Source organism: Vigna radiata, chromosome 2 (assembly GCF_000741045.1).
Source record: "Vigna radiata var. radiata cultivar VC1973A chromosome 2, Vradiata_ver6, whole genome shotgun sequence".
In the NCBI taxonomy this organism is placed as follows: domain Eukaryota; kingdom Viridiplantae; phylum Streptophyta; class Magnoliopsida; order Fabales; family Fabaceae; genus Vigna; species Vigna radiata.
This window is the reverse complement of record NC_028352.1, coordinates 16,036,561-16,059,493: the sequence shown is the minus strand read 5'-3', so window position 1 is coordinate 16,059,493 and position 22,933 is coordinate 16,036,561. Positions and strand designations below refer to the sequence as shown.

Genomic DNA, 22,933 nt, shown 5'->3' with positions numbered 1-22,933 from the left:
TGAGTTCGCTATCCTTACTCTTTTACATTTAGTCAACTCTGTAAATTGCGGTCTACTTTGATATTTCGCTGCACTTAAATTTTTCATTTTTGCGATTCAAGAAATTGTGCAAAGGTTTCTACTTTGTGAAAAAGATTGTAAAAACACTCTGATTTTGAAACCTCACCAATTCATCCTATCTCTTGGTGTTGAAACGAAGCCTACCTGTTTTCCAACACTTTCTAGGATCACAAAGAAGTGTTCTAAATAAACAAGGAATTAGCCTATATTATTATAATTGTCTCAAAGTTTCTCATTTATTCTTCAATTGAACTCATGACATTCTTCAATATCAAATTCATTAGGATAAATTTCCATTATTATTTTTAAGCATTGCATAACATTCACTAACATTTTCCGAGTCTACATAACAGTCAACTATTGAAAAGTAATTTCGTATTCGTTGGGAAACGACTCAGAGTTACTTTAACCCTATCTACTCTCTTGACTACTAACTTGGCAATACGAAAATTGCCTTGTAAAGTAGTATTAATTTAAAAGCTTCAATGGCAGCATATCACCGTGACATTCCGGAAGGGGTGTTACAAAATTATCGTATTTTATTATTATTGTTTCTAAGTTTCTTATTTGTTCTTCAATTAAACTCTCAACATTTTTCAATATTAATTTCATTAACATAGTTTTTCACTTTTACTTTTAAGTATTGCATTGCATTCAACTAGTCTTTCAGCGTCTTCATAAGAGTAAAGTATTTGAAAATCAATTTCATATTCGTTAGGAAACGTCACAGTGTTACTTTAACCCTATCTAGTTTGTTAAATACTAACTTGGCAATATTAAAATTTTCTTGTAAAATAATATTAGTTTGAAAGCTTCAACGACAAGGTATCAGCATGCCTAAATAGAAAAAAAAACTAAGACCTAAATAAGAATAATCATAAATGAATTAAAGGACTAAAAACGAAAGAGAGAAAAGGAAAGAAAAACTTATGGATTGAAAGCCACATGGAAGAATCCAAGATAATTGCAAGAGGATCACCTCTTGGTTTTGCCACAAGATAAGATCCCAAAACTGAGCTATGAAATAAGTTCTATCTCAAAGAAGAAAAACAACAAAAAAAACCTTTTATATCCTTAAAGAGAAACTCACCAAGACACTAATTCTAGCTTTGTCAAATTTTTCCAAAACTTTTGAACTAGAATGTAATGTCTCAAAGGTGAGCATTGGTCCAATTTTGTTGCAAAAAGAACATCCAATTACTTACTTTAGTAAAAATCTTCATGGTGCCTCTTATAACAATGCCAGAATATGATAGAGTTATACACTCTTGAAGGATCCTTCAAACTTAGAAACATTACCTTATTTTCAAGAAATTTACCATTCATAGTGACCATGAGTCACTTAAGTATTTTAAAAATCAACTTAAACTATAAAAGAGACATATCAAATGATTGAACTATTTAGATCAATTCTCCTATGAGACACCATAGCTTCTCTGCATGTTTAGAACCACCTAGCTTAAGAAGGAGATCAAGTACTAATCACCGAGCTTCAAACTCTTACAAACACGTACTAAATAATAAATAGTAACAACTTCACCAAATGAAGCATCATCTCAACTGACACTCGCTCTTTACATTATGAATGTCATTTATACTCCACCAAGTGAAATATCTTGGATAATCGTGAAACTATCTCCTCTGACTCCAAACTCAATCTTTTACCTTCTAAGCATTCATTCAACACTCCACATTATCATAAAAAACATTTTCACAATAATTACCTTAAAAGTTATATTAATAATAAATCCTAATTGATCTGATTCTATTATAAGCCAGACTAAAAAGAATTGGGATTTTGCATTTTAAAGAACCATCACACCACGACTTATAAAATTTCGTAATTTATTAAATGATGCACTCTAGAGAAAATATTATAACTATATCGGGAAAGGATAATAACCCATTTGTCAAAAGCAACCTATTCAATTCCATCTAAGTCCACCATTGTAATTAAGAATATATACAAGTGATGGAACAGAACTGCAATTGCAAAATTAGACATTGACATAGTGTTTCTTTAGGGTCCTTGGGTGAGTCTCTGCATTTCATTCTGGTCAGTGAGAGTCTCAATGAGAAGGGGAGGCGCATACTGGGCTGTCCCTTGGTGCTCTTCAGAATCCTGGCAGAATGAGAGTACTATGGTATCGATTGACATCTCCACAACTGCAAAGAAAAGGGTTGCAACAATGTATCCAAGAGCCCAGCAAACCTGCATTCCACAGTATAAGGTTAACACAATTGTTCAAAATTCACATTTCATGGTGAACTGGTAGACTTTATTTTGGCAAATATTTCCCAGCTCTTGATCTCTTTATAGAATTTAGTCAGTTTGGATAAACTTGTCTATAGATACTTATACGAGAAGAAAATAAGAAATAAAAAATTCAATAAATTTTTCTATAAGCTAAATTAGCTTATGCATGAATGATAAATAAGTTTGTTGAGTAAATATGAAAAGAAACTATAAACTAATTTATAAATAAACAAATTTTAGATTATTGAAAAACTTAATTCAATCTTCTTTTCTTAAAAGATTTATGGAGAAATTTATCTGCAACGTCGAATTCAGGAGCTAGTCACTCATACTGTGTTTTTGTGTTTTCGGTTCTCAATCCAGCAAGTAGACAAATTGTGTGTGTGTGTGAGCTATCAAGTTTAGTAATAGTAAATAGAGAATTTGATAAACTTTCCCCTGTTAAGAATAAAGAAGAATTTTATTAGTAACTATTGAATTGCGTATTAATGACCCTAGAACATAGAAACATACCACAACAGGAAAGAGTGGAGACGAGGTCTTGTTATGAGCAGATCTGTATTTGTGAGTGTCTAACATGAGGAACGCAAACAAAGCACATGAGAGGCTGACACACAGTTTTCCAAGGAACAAAATGACATCTCCGATCACATTAAGACGACCAATCTTCAGAATATTATTCATTATCAGGTCTGCCGCAATAGAAGAAGCAGTAAAGAAACTTTTGCCTGTTATAGCAATCTGCAGGTGCCAAAAAGACACTTTTGAAAGCCAAGTAAAAAAAGGTAACAGTCTGTAGAAACTTTTGCCAATTATAGCAATATGCAGGCATCAGGATGTCGATTAGAAATATTTTAATGATACATGTATGAGGCAGCCGCAGATAAGACAATCTAAGGTAAATAACTTTTGCAAGACAGTTTTACCATTCACAGAACTACAATAGCATTTTCTCCATGCAACCTACAAGAATACCTCTAGAACATGTTTTGCTTTCTATGATGCACACCTTACAAAAAAACAACCAAAGAAGGGAAATGAAATTCAGTCTCTAAGGAACACTTCAATCACAATACAACAAGTACAAGTGAATCGGCTTCCACTTGCATTTTTCATGGAAGATCCCAAGCCAAGGGATCAACAATTAGAACTATGGCTTGAAAGATACAAGAAGGCAAGGCCTCAACTGATCTCAGTAGGCCCAAGTTACTCTCATCATGGGCCAACCATAGCGTGTAATAAATTGTATGGAGTAGGAATACACAGGCTTGTCTTGCTAGGGTTTCAATTGAACTCGTTCAAGCTTAATAAAAATCCTAGGCTGGTCACGCATGGAGAGACACACCTAGCTTACACAATTTGCACATGTATGCAAGTGTTGAAAACATGAGCGGACAAGTGTCACTTGATTCACTCATGGTGCTGGAATTTTAGGATCACACGGGGGAATTCAAATTTGAATTTTCCCCCTCTTATCCTCTCAGAAAGCTGGACCTAGCATCTATAGACGACCTCCTGTCTTTGTAAAATCATCTTGGAATGAGAATTGAATTCATGCCAAAATTGCATCTCAAACTTGTTCTTGAGTTCTTTAGGATAGTCTACTAAATCCGGCTCTCCTAGCCTCTTCCTTGAGTGTTGGTTGAACCTCTCTCAAGAGCACTCATCCTCCTCAACTTTTCTTTTTTCAATCCTCTTTTCCATCAATCTTCCACCGATTGAAGCAACACTCCTTGAATCAACTTCATCAATTTTCCATTACTATACTTGTGGGAAATCAAATTGTATTTTAGGAAAGAATAAATTAGGAAATTTGTGTATTTCATTACAAGTATATATTTTATTGTAATCGGTACAGATTTGAATAAATAGGGACAATCCCATAAATCAAGGGATTCTAGAATAGAATATAGTTATTATATTTCCTAAAATAGCTTAGGTCTCCTGTATATATCTTGTATGATCTCTTTGTAATAAAGATATCAATTTCCATTTAACCTAATTTCCCAGAATACTATATCCCCATTCTCAATTAATGTATTGCACCACAATAACAAAACAAATGCCATCACAATGAATGAATAAAAGATCTTCTTTACCATAGATTAACAAAATTTACCAGGATGTAAGCATTTCGATTTACTGATTTGATGGTCCATTCAATACACTTGAGAAAACATTGTGAAGATCGGTATGCAGCCTTGCCTATGCAACTGTTGTGCCCATCACTTGAGTCTTTTAGCTTGCGGCGAATAGCTTCAAGCAGAAAGCGTATAGATTCTACAAATGATACAATCAAAGAGCCAAGAGCCACAGACCCAAGATTATATTGCATAAGCCGCGTCATGGAGGATAACACAGAAAGAAAAGGAATTTCTGGCTGCATTGTGAAATGTGAATCATATTTAGCAGCATAGATAAAAGAACTTTGTATGTGAAAACCAAAATACTTAATAGATGATCTCATTCATATACATAAACCAAGAAACCACAAACATATGCAAGTTAGGTCTGAATTAGGCTTTCACAAGGCTGTGAATCCACCTAGAATTCTAGACATTTAATACAACTAGTTAAACACAATCCTGCACCATAATATTGTTTTATTTGATAAAATGAGTCATGTTTGAATAATTCATCACGCTACAACTTATACTGATCACGAACCAATTCTGAACTCAAACAATTGATTGTGGCCATACCTAGGCCGAGACTACAATTCATTCTATATAATTAAATAGTTCTATTGATTGCATGAAAAAAATCACTGAATTCTCTAAATTTCATTATGCATTATGGAGGAGGAATACAACTTACAGATGTTTCACCATGGGCCCAGTAATAAGAGGCAACAGACCCAGCAATCACTGTCGAGGAGAAAGCTATGAAAAATTGTGTAGCCCAATAACATCCAAATAGATGGAAAAGGATGGAAACTCCAATATGTGGTGTGTATTGAATGCTATAACCACAACAATGATCACAGTTTACCCGTTTTGCAATAAGATCATATGTGCAGCAGTTAGAGTTGCAATTATTCTGAACAACCTGGCCAGAGCTGAGTATATGAAGAGAAGCTGATATCCAGAACATGTAAAACACAACAAGTATACTGTATGGTATGAGTGGGAATATAATAAGTGCTTGAACTTCTCCTATTACTTTTGCAGCAACCTGTGAACAAGCACAAAATCAATTAAATTGATTGACTCTGTAAAGGAAATAATTAAGCATTATAATTTCAGGCTTACTGGTTTCTAGCCTACGCATTGTGACAAAAGGATGTAACAACATTACACATCATATACTTGAGATTGAAACTGTAAAATATTTCTAGAGGGTTTAAAAGGTCGCTCCCAATATATAGTGGAAATTCAAGAGTACATGGAATAGAAGGGACTGCACTAGACCCCCTGGGTGAAGAACTAGGTACAACTAAAAAATGATATATCATACTACATCCTGCCTAGGCTTAATGATTATACATAGATATAATTGTTCTAACACTCCTTCTTAAGTTGGAGCATACCGATTGTATGAATCAAGTTTGAAACAAATAAACACAATCCGAGGACCCCTTGATGACTTGGTCAACACATCTGCGAGTTGGTCATTTGATCCAACAAACTCAGTACATATTTCTTTAGTTCATAACTTTTAACGGACAAAGTGACAATCAATTTCAATATGTTCAGTCCTTTCATGAAACATTGGATTTGATACAATGTGGAGAGCAGCTTGATTATCGCAATACATCTTCATCGTCTAGATGTCATAGAAGTTAAGCTCTTGAAAGAACTGCTTCACCCATATAAGTTCACATGTTAGTGACTCCATTGCCCTAGGCTTCAGTTGTTGATCGAGCTACTACATTTTATTTTTTACTTTTCCATGAAATAATGTTTCCTCCTAGGAAAACACAATATCCGGTAGCAGATCATCTATCAATAGGCGAACCTGTCCAATCTATATCTAGAGACTTGAATGCTTCTTTTATCTTCATATAACAACCTTTGCCCTGGAGCCTTTTTGACATACCTTCGAATGCGAATGATAGCATTCCAATGGTCAACACATGGAGCCTACATGAACTGACTAACCAGTCCAACTGCAAAAGATAAATATGGCCTAGTAATAGTGAGATAAATCAGTTTTCCAACCAGCCTCCTATACCTCTCAGGATCGGAGAATAATTTACCTTCTTTTGTCCTTAATTTCTGGTTTGGGTCCATGGGACTGTCTACCCGTCTACAATCAATCATGCCTGTTTCTTGTAATATATTAAAAGCATACTTCCTTTGGGAGATTACAACTCCATCTTTTGACTAAGCAACTTCAATGCCTAAGAAGTATTTGAGACTTCCAAGATCCTTGGTTTGAAAATGTCTACACTAGTACTCTTTCAGTTGAGATATTCCAATGGCATCATTTTCTGTAATGACTATATCATCAATATATACTATTAAGTAAACACATTTCCCAAGAGATGAATGATAGTATAACACCGAATGGTTTGCTTCACTACATTTTAGCCCAAATTTTTGAACAATGGAACTAAGTTTTCAAAACCAAGCACCTGGTGATTGCTTGAGACCATATAGAATCGACGCAATTTGCATACCATACCAGACTCTGGTACCAATGAGGAGCATTAGTGTCTTAAAGCAAATATTGAAGTTTTGATGATGTTAAAGCTGAAGAATTGAAGACTCTTGTATCAATGTTAAAAGCATTTTGTAGAAACAATTGTATAGGATTAAGTTTGCATTTGTAAAAGTACTTAGAAGTTTTCTTATTTAGTGATTTTGTGCGTCAATAATCGATTATCAAAGTGGATAATCGATTATAACGAGCCAATTTAGAAGAGTTGCTCGCGCAAATAATCGATTATCAGAGCAGATAATCAATTATCACTGCTTGGTTTAATATTGTCCAGAGCATGCAAATAATCAATTATCACTCAATATAATCGATTATCACTTTTTTGAAAAACCCATAATGGCCGCAAATAATCGATTATCACTTATGATAATCGATTATCACTAGCAGTTGGGAGCAGGTTTTTTAGTTTTTGATCCCTGGGCTATATATACACCTTCCTAAACCTTTAAGATAAGTAACTAACCCATTTGAGAATACAGAAAAGTTCTAAGGAAGTTCTCAAATCATCAAGTCTTGGGAATAGAAAAAGCTTGTGTTTAGTGTGTCTAAAGTCGAAACGGTTCTCTTCAAGTTGATTGAGCAGGTTCTTCCATCGTGTGTAGAAGGAAGGTGTACTCTGTCTTTTAATCTTTTATAAATTTGTTTGTAATCTGAAACAACATTTTAGTGGAAAAGGTTAATCCCTATTTATAGTGATTAACGACTGGACGTAGAATCTTTTGATTCCAACCAGGATAAAATCTTTTGTGTTGATTTTCTTTGACTCTACAACTATAGCATTTAAACTGTTTGATAAAATTCCTAAAAGAAAATCGTAATTTTATAAGAACCAATTCACCCCTCCCCTTTTGGTTTTTTACCGGTACATGCTCTTTAAACCGTTCTGTTGCGCGATACCAATCTCAACATACTCCCCCTGAGCAACAAACCCAAGAGGTTTTTCATATGATCATAGATAGGACAAGAATGAAGAGTTTAAAGAGTGGCAAGAAGCATAAAAAGAATAGCATAGGTTTTTCTTAGGCTTGTATTTTACCTATTCTAGTTTGTAGTTTCTTTCTCTTAGTTTGGTTGTAAAAAAGTTTATATATTCTTTTCTTTAAGGTGTAAGCAATGTGGGACTTCACATAGCTTGGACTTAAAAGAAACAAGAATAAATAAGCTCTTCTCCTCTTAGTTGCTTATAGTGCAAGTTATCTCATGTATAGTTTTAGTTTTGATCTTTAGACTAGTTAGGTAGCTTATATACCCTTAGGAGGTTGTATAATTAAGATATGTGGGACTTAAAAAAGCCTTGAGAGCTGTTGTCCAGATTTGTAGACCTCCAAGTCACACATCCTTTAGGTTTCTTTATCTCCTAGTACTATATAAGCAACTTAAGGTCTCCTTTGTACAAACAGCTTGAACACCTTCAAATTTCAATATAAAGAGTATTTTGCATTCAATTGCAGTATTTCTTTGAGATAGAATTTTGTCTTAGTCTAATTTTGGGTCTTATCTTGTGAAGAACAAGTGACGATCCTCCTTGGCTTTTATCTTGGATCCTTCGAAGTGGCATGTCTTCAAATCATAAGTTTCCTCTCTTTTCTTTATTACCTTTTTAGTGTTTTAATTCCATTTCTTAATTGTTCTTGTTTAGTTCTTAGGCTTATTTCTATCTAGGCATGTTGTTCCATATCAGTTACTCCATATAAACTTCTTCCACAAGATCACCATGGAGGAAGGCATTCTTGATATCCAATTGATGAAGTGGCCAGTAACGAATTGCTGCCACGGCAAAAAAGAGGCAAATAGTAGTCATCTTGGCTACAGGAGAGAAAGTGTCACAATAATCAACATTATAAACCTGAGTGTAACCTTTTGCAACTAACCAGGCTTTGAGCCGATCAGTTTAACCATTAAAGCTGACTTTAATTGCATACACTCATCGACAACCAACCACCTTTTTGCCTGACAGAAGTGGTACGAGCTCCCAAGTATTACTGTAGTCAATAGCGTGCATTTCTACAACCATGGCTTGTCGCCATCCAGGGTGAGCAAGAGCTTCATTCACATTTTTGGGTATAACCACTGAAGATACTGAGGATGAAAGACATTAATAGGAAGGCAACAATCTATGATAGCTAAGAAGATTATAAATGGGATGTCGGATGTGGGATGTGGGTTGCAGTGGAATGAGTACCTTTTCTGAGAGCAATGGGCAAACCTGAATCAGCTTCACTTGGAGACATGATATGAGGTAACAAGGGAGAAGAATCTGAAGTAGGGGTTTACCATTATCGTGAAGAGGTGGACTATCCAGTGAGGTCCTATGTTGGATGACATCAGTATGTGGAGAGATAGGTGCAGGAGGACTTTAATCAAGACTTGGATTGACAGAGACATTGGAGCAATTGGACTCAACCTCTGGAATATGAAGGACCTGTTAAAGGATATAAACATCATGAACAGATGGAGAGAAGTAAGGAGTCTGTTCAAAGAATGTGATAGGTTTCTGCTGAAGAAACCTTATCTCTCACCCAAACAATCTCTCGTAAGCAAATCAGAAGGTATGGATAACCTCTGGTTTTATTGAACTCCAAGAAAGAATACAAGAATAGAAGGTACAAAGGAAGCTTAACCTTCCCCAACAAGGATAACCAATCCTGTTTAGAAACTATTAACAGGCCAAAAGTGCATTCTTCTCTTACACACATCTATTTATACAGAAATAAGTCCCCCCCTTCCTAACTGTCTGACAGTTAGGCCAACTAATAACGACTAACGCTTCACTTACTCTTCCTTCTCCTAACATACACTTTCATCATCCTATCAGAATGTGACATTGGCAGACATGTAATACTTCTTGGTTTCGGGAGAGTAACACCAATATCCTTTTTGGAGTCAAGAATAGCCTAAGACACATTTTAGAGCGCGAGCAGAGAGTTTGTCTAGTCTTGGAGACATGTCATGAACAAAACATACACAGCCATAAACTCGGGGAAATGTGTGAAGAGAGGATCATTCGGAAACAAAATGGAGAAAGAGACTTTATTATCAAGAGAGGAGGAGGGCATCCTATTAATAAGATAACATGCAGTTAATATGACATCCCCTAATGATGAACAAGAATATGGGCACCAAGCAAAAGGGTACGAACAGTTTCAACTACGAGTCTATTTTTTCATTCTACTATACCATTTTCTGCGATGTATGAGGACAAATAGATTGATGTAATATACCATGGAAACTTAAGATTGGAGAAAAGGAGGATGAGAAATACTCTTTGGTATTATCATTTCTTAAGATTTTGATTACTTACCAAATTTTTTCTTGATATCATTCAGAAAAGATGTAAAGATGGCTAACAATTTAGAATGATCTTTCATAAGATAAACCCAAGTACATCTTGAATACATTAATGAAGGTAACAATATATCTAAAACCAAAGGAGGAGATATGACTAGGTCCCCTTATATCAGAATGGATGATTGAAAAACAAGAATTACATATTGATTAAGACCCTTTAGGAAAGGTAAATCTAACATGTTTTCCTAGTTTACATGACTCACATTCTAAGGTTAGAAGGCCACTAAGTTCAAGACATTTTTTTTAATTTGACAAATGAGGATAGCCAAGTCGATCATGTAGCACTCTAGGATTAGGAGCAACAACACAGGACACCCTTGGACGAGATCCAAAATGGTATAATCCTCTAGCTTCATATCTTTCTCCAATTTGTCGCCACGAACCACGTTCCTGTAACAAAAGATTTGTGATTAAAGGTTATTGAACAATTAAACTTTTTGGTCAGCTAGCTTAGGAAAATTAAATTAAAAGGACAATTAGGAACAAAAAGAACAGAGTTTAGTTTGAGGGAGGGAGACAAGGAAACATGATTGACTCCTTTTGAGGAAGTTTTAGATCCATTCACAAGGGTTATGAAATGAGATTTTTCGCGAGAGGAAATGGATAAGAACAAAGAGATATTACTAGAAATGTGATCATAAGCACCTGAGTCAATTTTCCATGAATTTTGACCTGAGTCAATTACCCATGTCCATGCCAAGCGGTTAGACTTTAGCCATAGATACTCTTGATATTCATCTTCGGTGAACTTAGAATTGGAAGTTTCAGTCTTCGAAATATTGGTGGTTTTGGAAGGTAAACGATGCAACGAGTAGCAATTCTCTTGAGTGTGACCAATCCTTTTACAGTATGTGCATTGAGGACGTCCCCGACCTTCTCGTCCTCCTCTTCTAGTGTCACGTCCTCCTCTTCCTCGTGTGGCAACCATGATAGATGGTTTCACTAGTTCATGAACTTCCTGAGTTTGAGGTGTCGAAACACGCAGAAGGCGAGTGGTCAACGTTTCCATGGAGGGGACCTCATGACTGGTCAGAAGTTGATCTCAGATATGATCAAAATCTGGATGTAGTGAAAGAAGGATCAACACCATGTAATATTTGTTTATTTTCTTCTTGATATCCTCTAATGAGTCCACTTCCAAAAACATCCTTAGTTCTTCGACAACAAATTGGGCTTCAGTCATGAAAAACACCACATCATGGTTTGCCATTTTAAGAGATGCAAGCTTGTTTGTTGTGTCATAAAGACTTTGAATATCATTGGCATAAATGCTTTGAGCATTTTTCCAAAAGGAGTGACAAGTTTTGAAAACTCTAAGAGACATAAGAAGTCTAGGTTCCATTGATTGCCATAACAGAGCACACAACTGGAAATCTGCTTGTTTCCACTAACCAACTTTGTCAACAGGTACATGGATGCCATGTGATCATAATGGCCTTGACCAAGAAACCACATATTTGAGATGTTTCAGTTCAAAAAAGCCCAAAAGATGAAGCTTGGTTCTTCCGTGGGCAGAATACTGTATAACACTAGTTATTAAGAGTCTGCCAAGTGCACCCCATTTGAAGTAGTTTATGGACGAGCTTGCCCATCCCTAGCTCAATTTGTACTGGGAGAAACGACAGTTGAAATAGTGGCTCAGGAGTTACAGCAAAGGGATGAAACTCTAAGGCAATTAAGATATCATCTAGAAAGAGCCCAAGGACAAGTGGTCAAATTTGCCAACTGGAAGCGTAGACCATCGGTGATTAAAATAGGGGATTGGGTATATTTGAAGATTCGACCCTATAGCCAAGCATCCATGCCTACTAGACTACACCCTAAATTATCAATAAGATATTACGACCCTTTCCAAGTAATCAAACAGGTGGGACCAGTAGCATTCAAGCCACAACTTCCAGAAAGAGCACGTATTCATCTGGTTTTTCGTGTATCCCAACTCAAGCTAGCAGTGGGAACACAAGTACAGAAAGAGCTACCAGAGGAACTCGAGGAGGGTGGGTTAGTTTGTTGGCCCTCAAGGTGCTGGAAAGAAGGGCAATGGAGATACAAGTAGGACCCAAGGCGGGGGAAGATGAAACAACCATGAAGGACCAATTCCCAGACTTTAACCTTGAGGACAAGGTTGTTCAGGCACCAAGCTCCAACAGATGTTATATCTAGGTAATTAATGCTATAGGTACATATAGTAGTTGTCCAATATAACTACTTACTACCTATATTTAATACCTATCCATAGTTGGATAAAGCTGTCAATATTACCATTGCAAGATGCAAAATAAGCAAAATTAACACCATCTTTGAATTCTTATTTTCCCTGCACAAGTCTATAAATGTACCCAAACAGTTCCTCCATAGCCAGTAACAATATTCATAGTGTATGGTACTTCATAAGGTATAAAATTTACATACAAGTGCTATTGGATATAAATTCAGTGAATAAAGTAAAGAATTCAATCATAGTTAAATAATTCTATATTATAAAGTGATGCTTGCCTTGAGGACAGATGTTGCCATAAGGATGCGTCGAACAATAGCAATTGATGTAAGAAAGGCAACAACCATGATAAAGGTCATAAGTATAGTGACAGCCCTTATATGAGTCAGCTCCTAAAAGTGACAGAGTTTCATCAAATCTACAACAAAAATTCATCAATGTAGAAAGACAAAGAAGACTCAATCAGGATGTTACTTACCCTCCCATATACACTAATGTAAGGGTCATGTTCACCAATGATGGGAGAAATAGCATCATTTCCAATCCATCCAGCTGATGATAAAGAAAAACTAATTCAGTACCATTGACAGATTTAAAGAAACAATAAAATATTATTTGGCTAAAAAGTAATATCAGAATAGGTGGCAACTGCAATCACCAATAAATATAAGATTAAAGAGAGAACAGTATAAGATCTAATCAATAATTCTTTGGTCAACATATCTCCGAGAAAACTCAGAATATAGCACTTTCAATACTCCATATTCATATATTTCATAAGAAATGCATCCCAATAATTTGATGTGCTTTTAAGTAGTACATTGAAAGCTAAGTATTTTACCAAAACATGTGTAGAATCGGTCTGGCCTATCTCTGGCCTGGGAAGCTATTCTTTGTTTATTGTAAGTCATAGAACTAAAAATATCTGTACCAAGTGCCAAACAATGGCTTTGCCCTTGCCTCACAAAATCAAACAAAGAATTTTCTTGTTGATAGGATATAAAAAGTATAGTTGATATATTGGCACAACAAACTCAAAAGTTAAGAGAGGCTATGCCGCTAGAGCAAGCATTAAAGAAATAGAATGGATATAGTAGGGACAAAAAGACATTAATCTAAAAAGAGTACTCGTACTATTTCAACATTTATATAATGATATTTCATAAAAACACCCATATTTAAAATAAAATTTAAAAAAAAAATAAAAATCCTTAAACAGCCAAACAGTTACTTACTGACCTTTTAGGTAGTAGAACATTGTGACAGATATTATTAGAACATTAAACAGAACAACTGTTATCCAAGGCATTGCAGCAACAAAATGTCGAATCATCATCAGCCAAATCACAGACAGAAAAAGAGGCAAAATCCCTCCACAAACAATCAGCACAGGCCATGCCTTTCCTATGTCTGCCATGTACCTCTGCAAATATAGATCATGTCACATTAAAATTCCAAAGCACATAACAAAAAATACTGAATGGCACAACATCCAAAATACTGAATATCAACATTTGGTAGGGAGGCACGGTAGGAGAATAAAATTGAGAAAATAGAAGAGATGAAAATAGATACGCTATACAGATTTCACACAAAATGCATATCTACAAGCATCATAATTTTTACCCCACCACTAAAAAACCATTAGCAGTTTCAATCCAACCCAGATGCTTCCTTCTAAGCATTGCCCAGCTGGCTAATACAAGCACTGGGAGATGATATTGTAGTTTATGAACTACATAAAGCGGTTGTCATTTGAAATAGAATGGAGAAATGCCAATAATATAATATCTACACAGATAGAACATGGATTTTGAGTGGTTATACTTCTTATGAACAAATCATAATCGCTACCAATAAATAAACAAAAAAGTAGTACCAGAAAAATGTTAACCTTTAAAACAGCAGATCGAGAATTAATAGACTTGTGAATAGATTTATCAATAACAATGTCTTCATTGATTTTAACACCGCCCATCTGTTGCCAATGCTTCAAAGACGTGTTTGATGCTCGAGCAATAAATTGGCAACTCCAGTAAACTAGACAAACAAAAAAAAAAAAGCATTAAGAACCAGGTACAATAAAAATTCAATATATAGGAGATTGACATTTCTTTACCAAAACCACCCTCCAAAAGCCGCAAAAAACATTACAAAAGGTGCATATAAAAGAAGAAGCGAGAAAAATGGAATATGCATTTACTAATGAACCAAAAATGGAATAGTTTGCTCACCATTTACACTAGGGAATATGACAGGATAACATGGACCCTGAAGTTGAAGGGAGGAATTTCTCATTTCGGGTGTAAGGAACTCGAAATAATCATAGTTCCTATTAGCCCAATCCGTCATGGAAAGACGAATATCTCCTTCTGGATAATCACACACCCAACTAAGGGAATCTTCGGAAGGTATAGGGCACTCAGACAAGCATATACTGCGGGCATCCCCCAGTTTGAATTTGCTATCCTTCAGTCCACTCTCATAAACCTGATTAGGATTTTGCCAATATCTGAGCTCCAATTCACTGAGGCCAGGGTGGGCATGTTTGTCCCCGCACAAATTCCCTTTGTAGTCCAGTCCATAAGTAAGCCTGGTAAATCACAGTGCCAGTTATCACAAGTTACATAGTGATAACAGAAAAAAGGAGAACAATAGAAATGGGCTTAATGCTACTACATATGCATGCGTCAGTTATCAAAATGGAATGACTTGACCCAGCTGTTATCTGAAAATCAGAATTTCATGTAATCTTAACCATCCTTGCACAGAAATTAGAAAAACCATTTACCAAGAAAATGACATTATTTTTTATAAATGCTTAATAGAGTAAAGTAATCAAAACCTAAAAAAAAAAGGCATAGACTACAAGCAACAAAAATGTATTCTCTACAAATTTCACCAAACAGCAAGAACACAGATAAAGTTGGAAACTTTAGATTACTCACCTTAGTGGGTTTCCTTGGTTGAAAGCAAAGCTGGAGTTGACAACCATTGCTACTGAAAAAGCTATGAAGATCACAAGAACAGTTACGTCCCTGCATTTCCTGTTGTGTCTTATGATTCCACCCATTTGGGTAACTCCGTCACTTGATGGGAACCTACCTATGACTGCACCTAAAGGACCCCTCATTCTTCAAGTATGTGTGCCTCTACCAAGTTGCAAACTTTGATTCAATTTAGCATTGGGAGAGAGGAGAGTAAGGAAGAAGGGCAGCGGAGCATAAAGAAGCTAGGGAGCGTGAAAAGGTGTGTGAATAAGAGTGTATTTAGATTTGGGTTTATTATATAATATAATAATAACGTAAAGTTTATGAGACAGATGTTCTAAAGTAGGTGTTAATTTTAAGGGCATGTTCTGTGGCTTCTCGGAAGACAAGACTCGACATGCTCGGTGATAACTATCTAGTTTTTTTTTTTTTGTCTTTTTAAAATTTTTCTTTTTAAGTCTTCTTTACCTTTTAATTTTTTAGAAATAGAATAGACTAGTCTAAAAAAATAAAATAGATTTTTAATAAAATAGAGTTAATTTCTTCTTTTTAAGTAAATAAATTTAGTTTAAAGAATTAGATTCTTTTTTTCTTTTAGAAAAATAGAACAAAAATGAGAGGATATAGTTCATTTTTTTTTTGTCTTGGCTCTGGTATAAATGATGCAATTTGTTTTAGAAACTAAATAGTGATCTATGAAGGAAATATTAATTTAAGTTATGGCTAGGAGATTTGAAGAAGAAGAAGGACTTTCAAGCATGTTCTTTTTTTCCCTTAAGTCTTAGAAGACATTAGACCTCTCATAAAGAGTCATGGTCAAAGAAGATGGAAAAAGAAGATGAAGCTTCAAGGATTCTATTCTTGTAAAGGATCTTCTTCTTTATCTTTAAAATATTTTTTTGTAAATATGTAATATAGCTCATTTTTTAGGCCTTGTATTTAACCAAGACACTTTTTTTAGCTTTGTTTAGAAGGCTTTGTGGTTTTAAGAGAGAGTTGGTGCACCATTAGGTCTTTAGTTAGAAGGTAGCACCTAAAATGGGTTAAAAATAGGTTTTGGAAGGAGATAGTTGCAAGGAGTCTTTGCATTAAATGCTTTGACTAAGTTAGTTACAAAACATAAGGCTCCTCACATTTAATGTTTAGGCTCCTCATTTAATGATGAAACTCTTTATTAAATGATGGAGAGGCTCCTAAATACTCCAGTACTCTAGCCTTCTCCTTCACCTATAAAAGAAGAGACACCCTTTTGTAATCCTTAGAACTTGATTGAATGTAAAGTTCTTTTGCCAAAATTGCAAGGCTTCTCTTCTTGAGTTCTCACCTTAGACTTCTTCATACCTTTTCCTTCATGGTTGGCCTAATCTCCTAGAAGGACATCTACCAAGACCATACAACACCAACATCTTCATCTTTTCATCTCTATTTGCTTTCACTACTACCATTGTTCATATGGAATCCACCATTTGAAGAAGCTTCGTCAACCCACATAGAATATCATCTTATGTTGAAGGAGCATCCTCAAAACAACCTCCATCAATAAATGTTTAGATATGTGTTTCTAAAATGGAATACGAGTAAAAAAGAATTCTTAGAATGTTTTCCTTTTATTTTAGGGCTGATTGAGTTTGTAAATACCTAGCTCGTAGGAGATGTAGATAGCCATTTTTTTCTTTTTGTGTTTCTTTTGTTTTAGGATTTGTTTAGGTTGTTTCTAGGAATATTTTAGACTTTTTTCTCTTCATCATATATGTAATTAGAACTTGTACTAGGTTCTTTTTCTTTTCTCTATTTTTGTTTCCCTTTTCATGTTCTATTTTAGTTCTTTAGATCCTTTATTGTCCATTCCTTATGTAATAAGGGCTGGTGTTAGGTTCATGTTCTGCTTTAGTTTTAGGTTCATGTTCTCTTTAAATAGGAATTGTTTTAGGTTCTTTTCATTTTCAGGTTTTGTTTTAGCTTCTAATTAGGAATTGCTTTAGTCCTTTTCCATTCATTATTCATGTTCCCATTATTATGATTTGTTTAGGTTCCTTTTTGTTTATTTGTTTAAGTTCTTTTCTTTATCCTATTTCTAAATTCCTTTTCATAGACCTTTAATTAAGAGTTGTTTAGGTTTTAGTTATAGATAACTTTGTTTAGGTTGTATAGAGTTTAGGTAATTCTGTTGAGGCATCTTTAGGAATTCTAAGTTTTGTTTCACATTTTACTTAATTCTTTGCATCACTTAATATCTTAGCTTTATTTCTTCTAGTTAGAATTGTCAATAGTGTCTTTAGCTTTAGATTTAAGTAGATGAGTTCTAGTAGTAGTTTTTGCATTTTAATTCAATTCAAGTGAACAGTTATTGCATAATCGAGAGTAGTAAGCCAGTTTTAACAAATTTTATCCCTTAGGAGATTTTGGGCCAAATTTTTTCTTTTCAGTGTGATTACATACATGTATAGCTATAATTCTAACTTTGCATTCATTGTTTCTTAGTGTGCTTGATCTTGGTAGAACTTTAGAAATGATCTAGGCCATTTTTTTTCTTTTTAGTCATAGCCAAATAAGCCTACCCAACCACATATCTTTCCATTGCACCCTTTATTTGAGCCTTAGCCTATACTTTGTGTTTGCAGCCATTACAAGCCTCCCCCCAACAAAATACATCAACCCCTAGAGTCTTGTGAGAGGTAATGAGAGATCTGAAACTTAGAGAGCAGAAAAGAGTGAGGCCAGAGGTGAAATTAAGAAGAAAAGGAGATTTAAAAATATTGGTTGATCTAAAAAGAGAGAAAAGGCTTGGAAGAAGAGAAACAATGAGAAAAATAACAAACGAATTAAAAGAAAGACCCGAAAAAAGTGTCAAAGAAAGAAATCAGAGAGATACAGAATTTGGCCAAAGCTTAAAAGATATACCCTGCACTGAGTTTCAGATTCTTCCCTTCTTTTTCATATTTCTCTAATCCATTTTAGCTTTCTCTAATCCATTTTAGCTTTCTTTCTTATCTATCTATCCTATTCCATTCCTTTTACATTGCAAGATATTGAAAGTCCTAGTGATCTATAGGAAACCTTGAGTTAAGTAGTATCAATTAGAATCTTTCTAAATTTGTGAATTGTAGTTGACATGTCATGTTTAGTAAAAACACATGTTATCATAAACACTTGAGCGCTCGAGAGCAGACACTTTATTCTATGAGGTTGAAACTTATTGCTACTTTTCTAAAAGCACACCCAAAACCTTTAATTTCAATCCTCTTCTTGAATCAATTATTCATTTTCTTTTATTTTCTTGCCTTTCTCCTCCCCCCTTTTTCAATCAAATAGCAACAGGCAAGATACATAACATATTTACACAAAAAACAATAAGATGAACCAAGAAAACCAACTAGCCAATTCATAAGAATCCAATGAACACACACAAACAAATTAGACCACACTTGTTCCCAAAACAATTCCAAAGCTTCAAAATTCCCTAAGGTTAAGGTGATCATGGTTTTTCTCTTAAGGCTAATTTATGAGCTTTAAAACAAAGAAAAGGGAAAAACATAGGCTTAAAGGGGTTACCAAAGGACTAGATTAAGGTAGGCTTATTTGGCTAGAGGTTCAAGAACAAAAATGTCTTTATCACTTCCAAAAATGCATATCAGTCAAGGCACATGTGCAAGCAATCAAGATATATAACACACACAAGAAAGAACATAAAGTGGCTCAAATCCTCACACAAGGTATTCTTGTCACAATTAAATCAACCTCTCTGTTGGAAAAAGAATGGCTTAGTTTCAACACCAAGAGAGGGGGGGTGAATTGGTTAGGTTCAAAAATCAGAGTCTTTCTTAAATTTTTTTCGCAAAGTATAAACCTTTCAAAGTTTTCTTGAAACCTAAGGAAAAAGATAAATAAGTGCAGCGGAAAAGTAAAGTTGACTTTGCAGAAAGTAAAGTCAATTGAAAGTAAAGAATTCAGGGATAGAGAAAATCAAACAGTTTTTATACTGGTTCGACCTCAATGCCTACATCCAGTGTCCTTCCTTAACCAGGAAGCCAATGCACTATATTAGTCAATGTTTTTACACAAGATTTCTATAGAGACCTTCACGTCAAAAGTATAGGCAATTTCTCTAACCCTCTAACTAAAAGTATAAGCAGCAACACAAATATTTGTAGCAAGATATCCCATCTTCTGCAATCTTCAACCCACTTTGAACAATCCTCAAAGTGTCCAGAACTTCCACAAGTTCTCTTCTTGTAATCCCCGTAGGGCAGTACAATCTTCAATAGATTGACAAAAGTCTTAATCAATATGATGAACACCAGCAATGAAGATTTTGATCAAACAATAAGCACAAATTACTTCGTCCTTAAGAAACTCTTCAAAGAAAGATCTCCTTCGTCTTCTTGATGAGTTCTTGGAGCGTTTTCACAGAGATCACAATCTAAAGTAACAAAATGAAATTGTTAGAATAGCCAAAGTCTTTGTGAATTACAGAATCACGTCTATTTATAGTTTTCTATGAAACAAATGCTCCTGTAGTCGTCTTTGCCACTAATGTAGCCAACTGTCACCAGACAATTATAACAGTTAAAACAATTAGTAGCAGTCAAACCAACCAAATTGATTACGCATTTAATTTAGTTGACTTGCATTTAATGCTTGAACACATAATCAAAATATAGTTGTTATAGTTCACCAGCATTAAAAGAATTTCAAAACATAACTAACTAAGTCGAATTCCCTACGCATGCAGTCGACTATAACACTTCAAATCAGTTTTGAAAATCTTTTCATTGCAAAATTACTCACGGCACAGTTTTTGAAAATTTGTGCAAAGTCACGAGTTTTGATCGACTTACTTCATAATGAAGTCGACTTAAAACTTGTAGTTTTGCCACACAATAAAAGTTCAACTAAGTGCATGTGGTTTTATTTTCTGAAACATATGTTACGCAATCACAAATGATATATCATGTAGAAAATCAATGAATATGCATACATATATGAAAATCAACATAAACATGTTCTTCGAGATATCATACACAATAAAGATTTGAACATGTAACACATATCAGTACATGTGTTATTAATAATGTGTTGTCATCATAAAAAACCAGAACACTGTGAGATTAAGGTTTGGCTAAACCAGTGCTTCCCTTGTCAACAATCTCAACACTCTCAAACCTCATAGTCATCTTTCTAAGTAGAGAAAAGAAAGGCTTTTAAACCATACAATATCAATCAACTCCTATCCAAGAGTATAGTAAGAGCCTACAACCTAAACAAAACCCAGAAATTAAGGGAAGCATGAAAAATTGTACACCAGACACAAGCTTAATCGCAAATAGAAAAATTGAGAAAATAATATATAGTTAAACACAATTCAATAATTAAATTTGGTGCAGAAAATTAAGTGAATAGTAGAAAATAATGATTCATCATATATATATATATATATATATATATATATATATATATATATATATATATAGTAAGAAAAGAAATGCCTTTTTAATGATATTTTCAAAATCTTTATGAGTTATTTGACTTTCTTGAAATCAATAAATAAAAATGATGAATCAACAAGAGAGAAAGAGTAAAGAAAGAGCAACACAAACATTCTATACTGGTTCGGCTATCCCGAGCCTACGTCCAGTCCCCCTTCAACAACATTCTATCGCCGCTTCCGCATTCGCCTTTCTTGCTATCATCTTCAGGTGCACACTCACACTTTCTTCTTCACGCGATTAACAACTCACACTTTATAACACTATTCACATATTGCAGGGAAAACGACTTTATCAACATTTTGAGCTTCAGAACTTTTTCCCCTTTCATAGCTTGTAAGTTCCCAACCTCAATTTTTGTTTATTGCATTTTTTTTTAATTAGGATAATTTGTAATTTTTGATCCATTTATTGAACTTCAGATTGGCTTGCTAAGACTCTACAAGCTTTAGTGGGTTTTATCTTGATTTTGGAACTGTTTATGCAGTAGAACAAATTTCTTCCACTCTCAATCCCTAATTTGAAAAAGTAAACTCCCCATTCCAATTTCTGTAATAAACGCTACTTTTGTTCCAATTTAATAAACGTTGCTTTTTTTCCAATTTAATAAACGAGCTTTTGTTCCAATTTAACTCAGTCAGCCACATGGATATAAGAAACTGACTACAGCCTTCACGTCACACACACATTTAACGCCGTCAACCCCAACTTAACGGAAAGGATCTAATTGATGCAATTTTTTGAATTTTGGGACCTAATTGAGAAAACGAAAAAGAAAGGAACGAAATTGAGATTCCACACAAAAATAAGAACTTCCTGAATTATTAAACCTAAAATCAATAATGATATATGTTAACAATCACGTCGTCAATTTAATGATAGAAATAAAAACTCAAAATATATATATATATATATATATATATATATATATATATATATATATATATATATATATATATATATATATATATATATATATATATGGGGTTTGNTATATATATATATATATATATATATATATATATATATATATATATATATATATATATATATATATATATATATATATATATATATGGGGTTTGCTGATTTACCTAAAAGGTATTTTTAGTTGATAGATTTTAACAAAGTGTATCAAGTTTTAGGTTAAAAAAATCTTCATTACAAAAAAATCAAACTTTAAATCAAAGGGTATTTTAATAATTTTAAAATTTAATTTAAAATAAAAAAATAAAAGGTAATTATTTATCATTCTGATTGATTATAAGTAGTTATTACCTTTCATTTTATTTTTTATTTTAAAAAATAGTACCTTTTATTTTATTTTTTATTTTAAAAAACAACTATCTTTTAAAAAATATATAATAAAATGTAATAACTTCTCATACACACGTGAACCAATCAGATGATAAATAATTACCTTTAATTTTTTTATTTGAAATTAAATTTTAAAATTATTAAAATATACTTGGATTTAAAGTTGATTTTTTTGTAATAGGGACCATTTTGTAACTTAAAACTTGGTACACTTTGTTAAAATTTACCAACTAAAAAAACTTCTTATGTAAATTAACAAACTCATATATATATATATATATATATAATAGTTATTTAAATATATATTTAAAATTTAATTTAAAATAAAAAAATAAAAGGTAGTTATTTATCATTTTGATTGGTCCACATGTATGAGTAGTTATTACTTTTTATTTTATTTTTTATTTTAAAAAACAATTATCTTTTAAAAAAAATATAATAAAAGCTAATAACTTCTCGTACATGTAGATCAATCAGGATTATAAATAACTATCTTTTATGTTTTTTTATTTTAAATTAAATTTTAAAATTATTAAAAGGATTTAAAGTTGTTTTTTTAATAGGACCTTTTTGTAACAAAAAACTTGGTACACTT

General features: G+C 33.7%; 1 protein-coding gene across 1 annotated transcript; it reads right to left on the bottom strand.

The window, feature by feature from the left end:
* Positions 1 to 1,888: 1,888 nt before the first annotated feature.
* On the bottom strand, positions 1,889 to 15,827 carry LOC106756543 (choline transporter protein 1). Its single transcript, XM_014639014.2, has 10 exons — positions 15,494 to 15,827; positions 14,780 to 15,138; positions 14,440 to 14,585; positions 13,785 to 13,968; positions 13,024 to 13,097; positions 12,824 to 12,937; positions 5,135 to 5,491; positions 4,437 to 4,697; positions 2,831 to 3,058; positions 1,889 to 2,272 (listed from the first exon to the last, which is right to left on the bottom strand). Exons 1-10 carry the CDS (start codon positions 15,676 to 15,678, stop codon positions 2,081 to 2,083), a joined length of 2,100 nt encoding a protein of 699 aa, XP_014494500.1. The 5' UTR covers positions 15,679 to 15,827; the 3' UTR covers positions 1,889 to 2,080.
* Between the last annotated feature and the right edge of the window lie 7,106 nt (positions 15,828 to 22,933).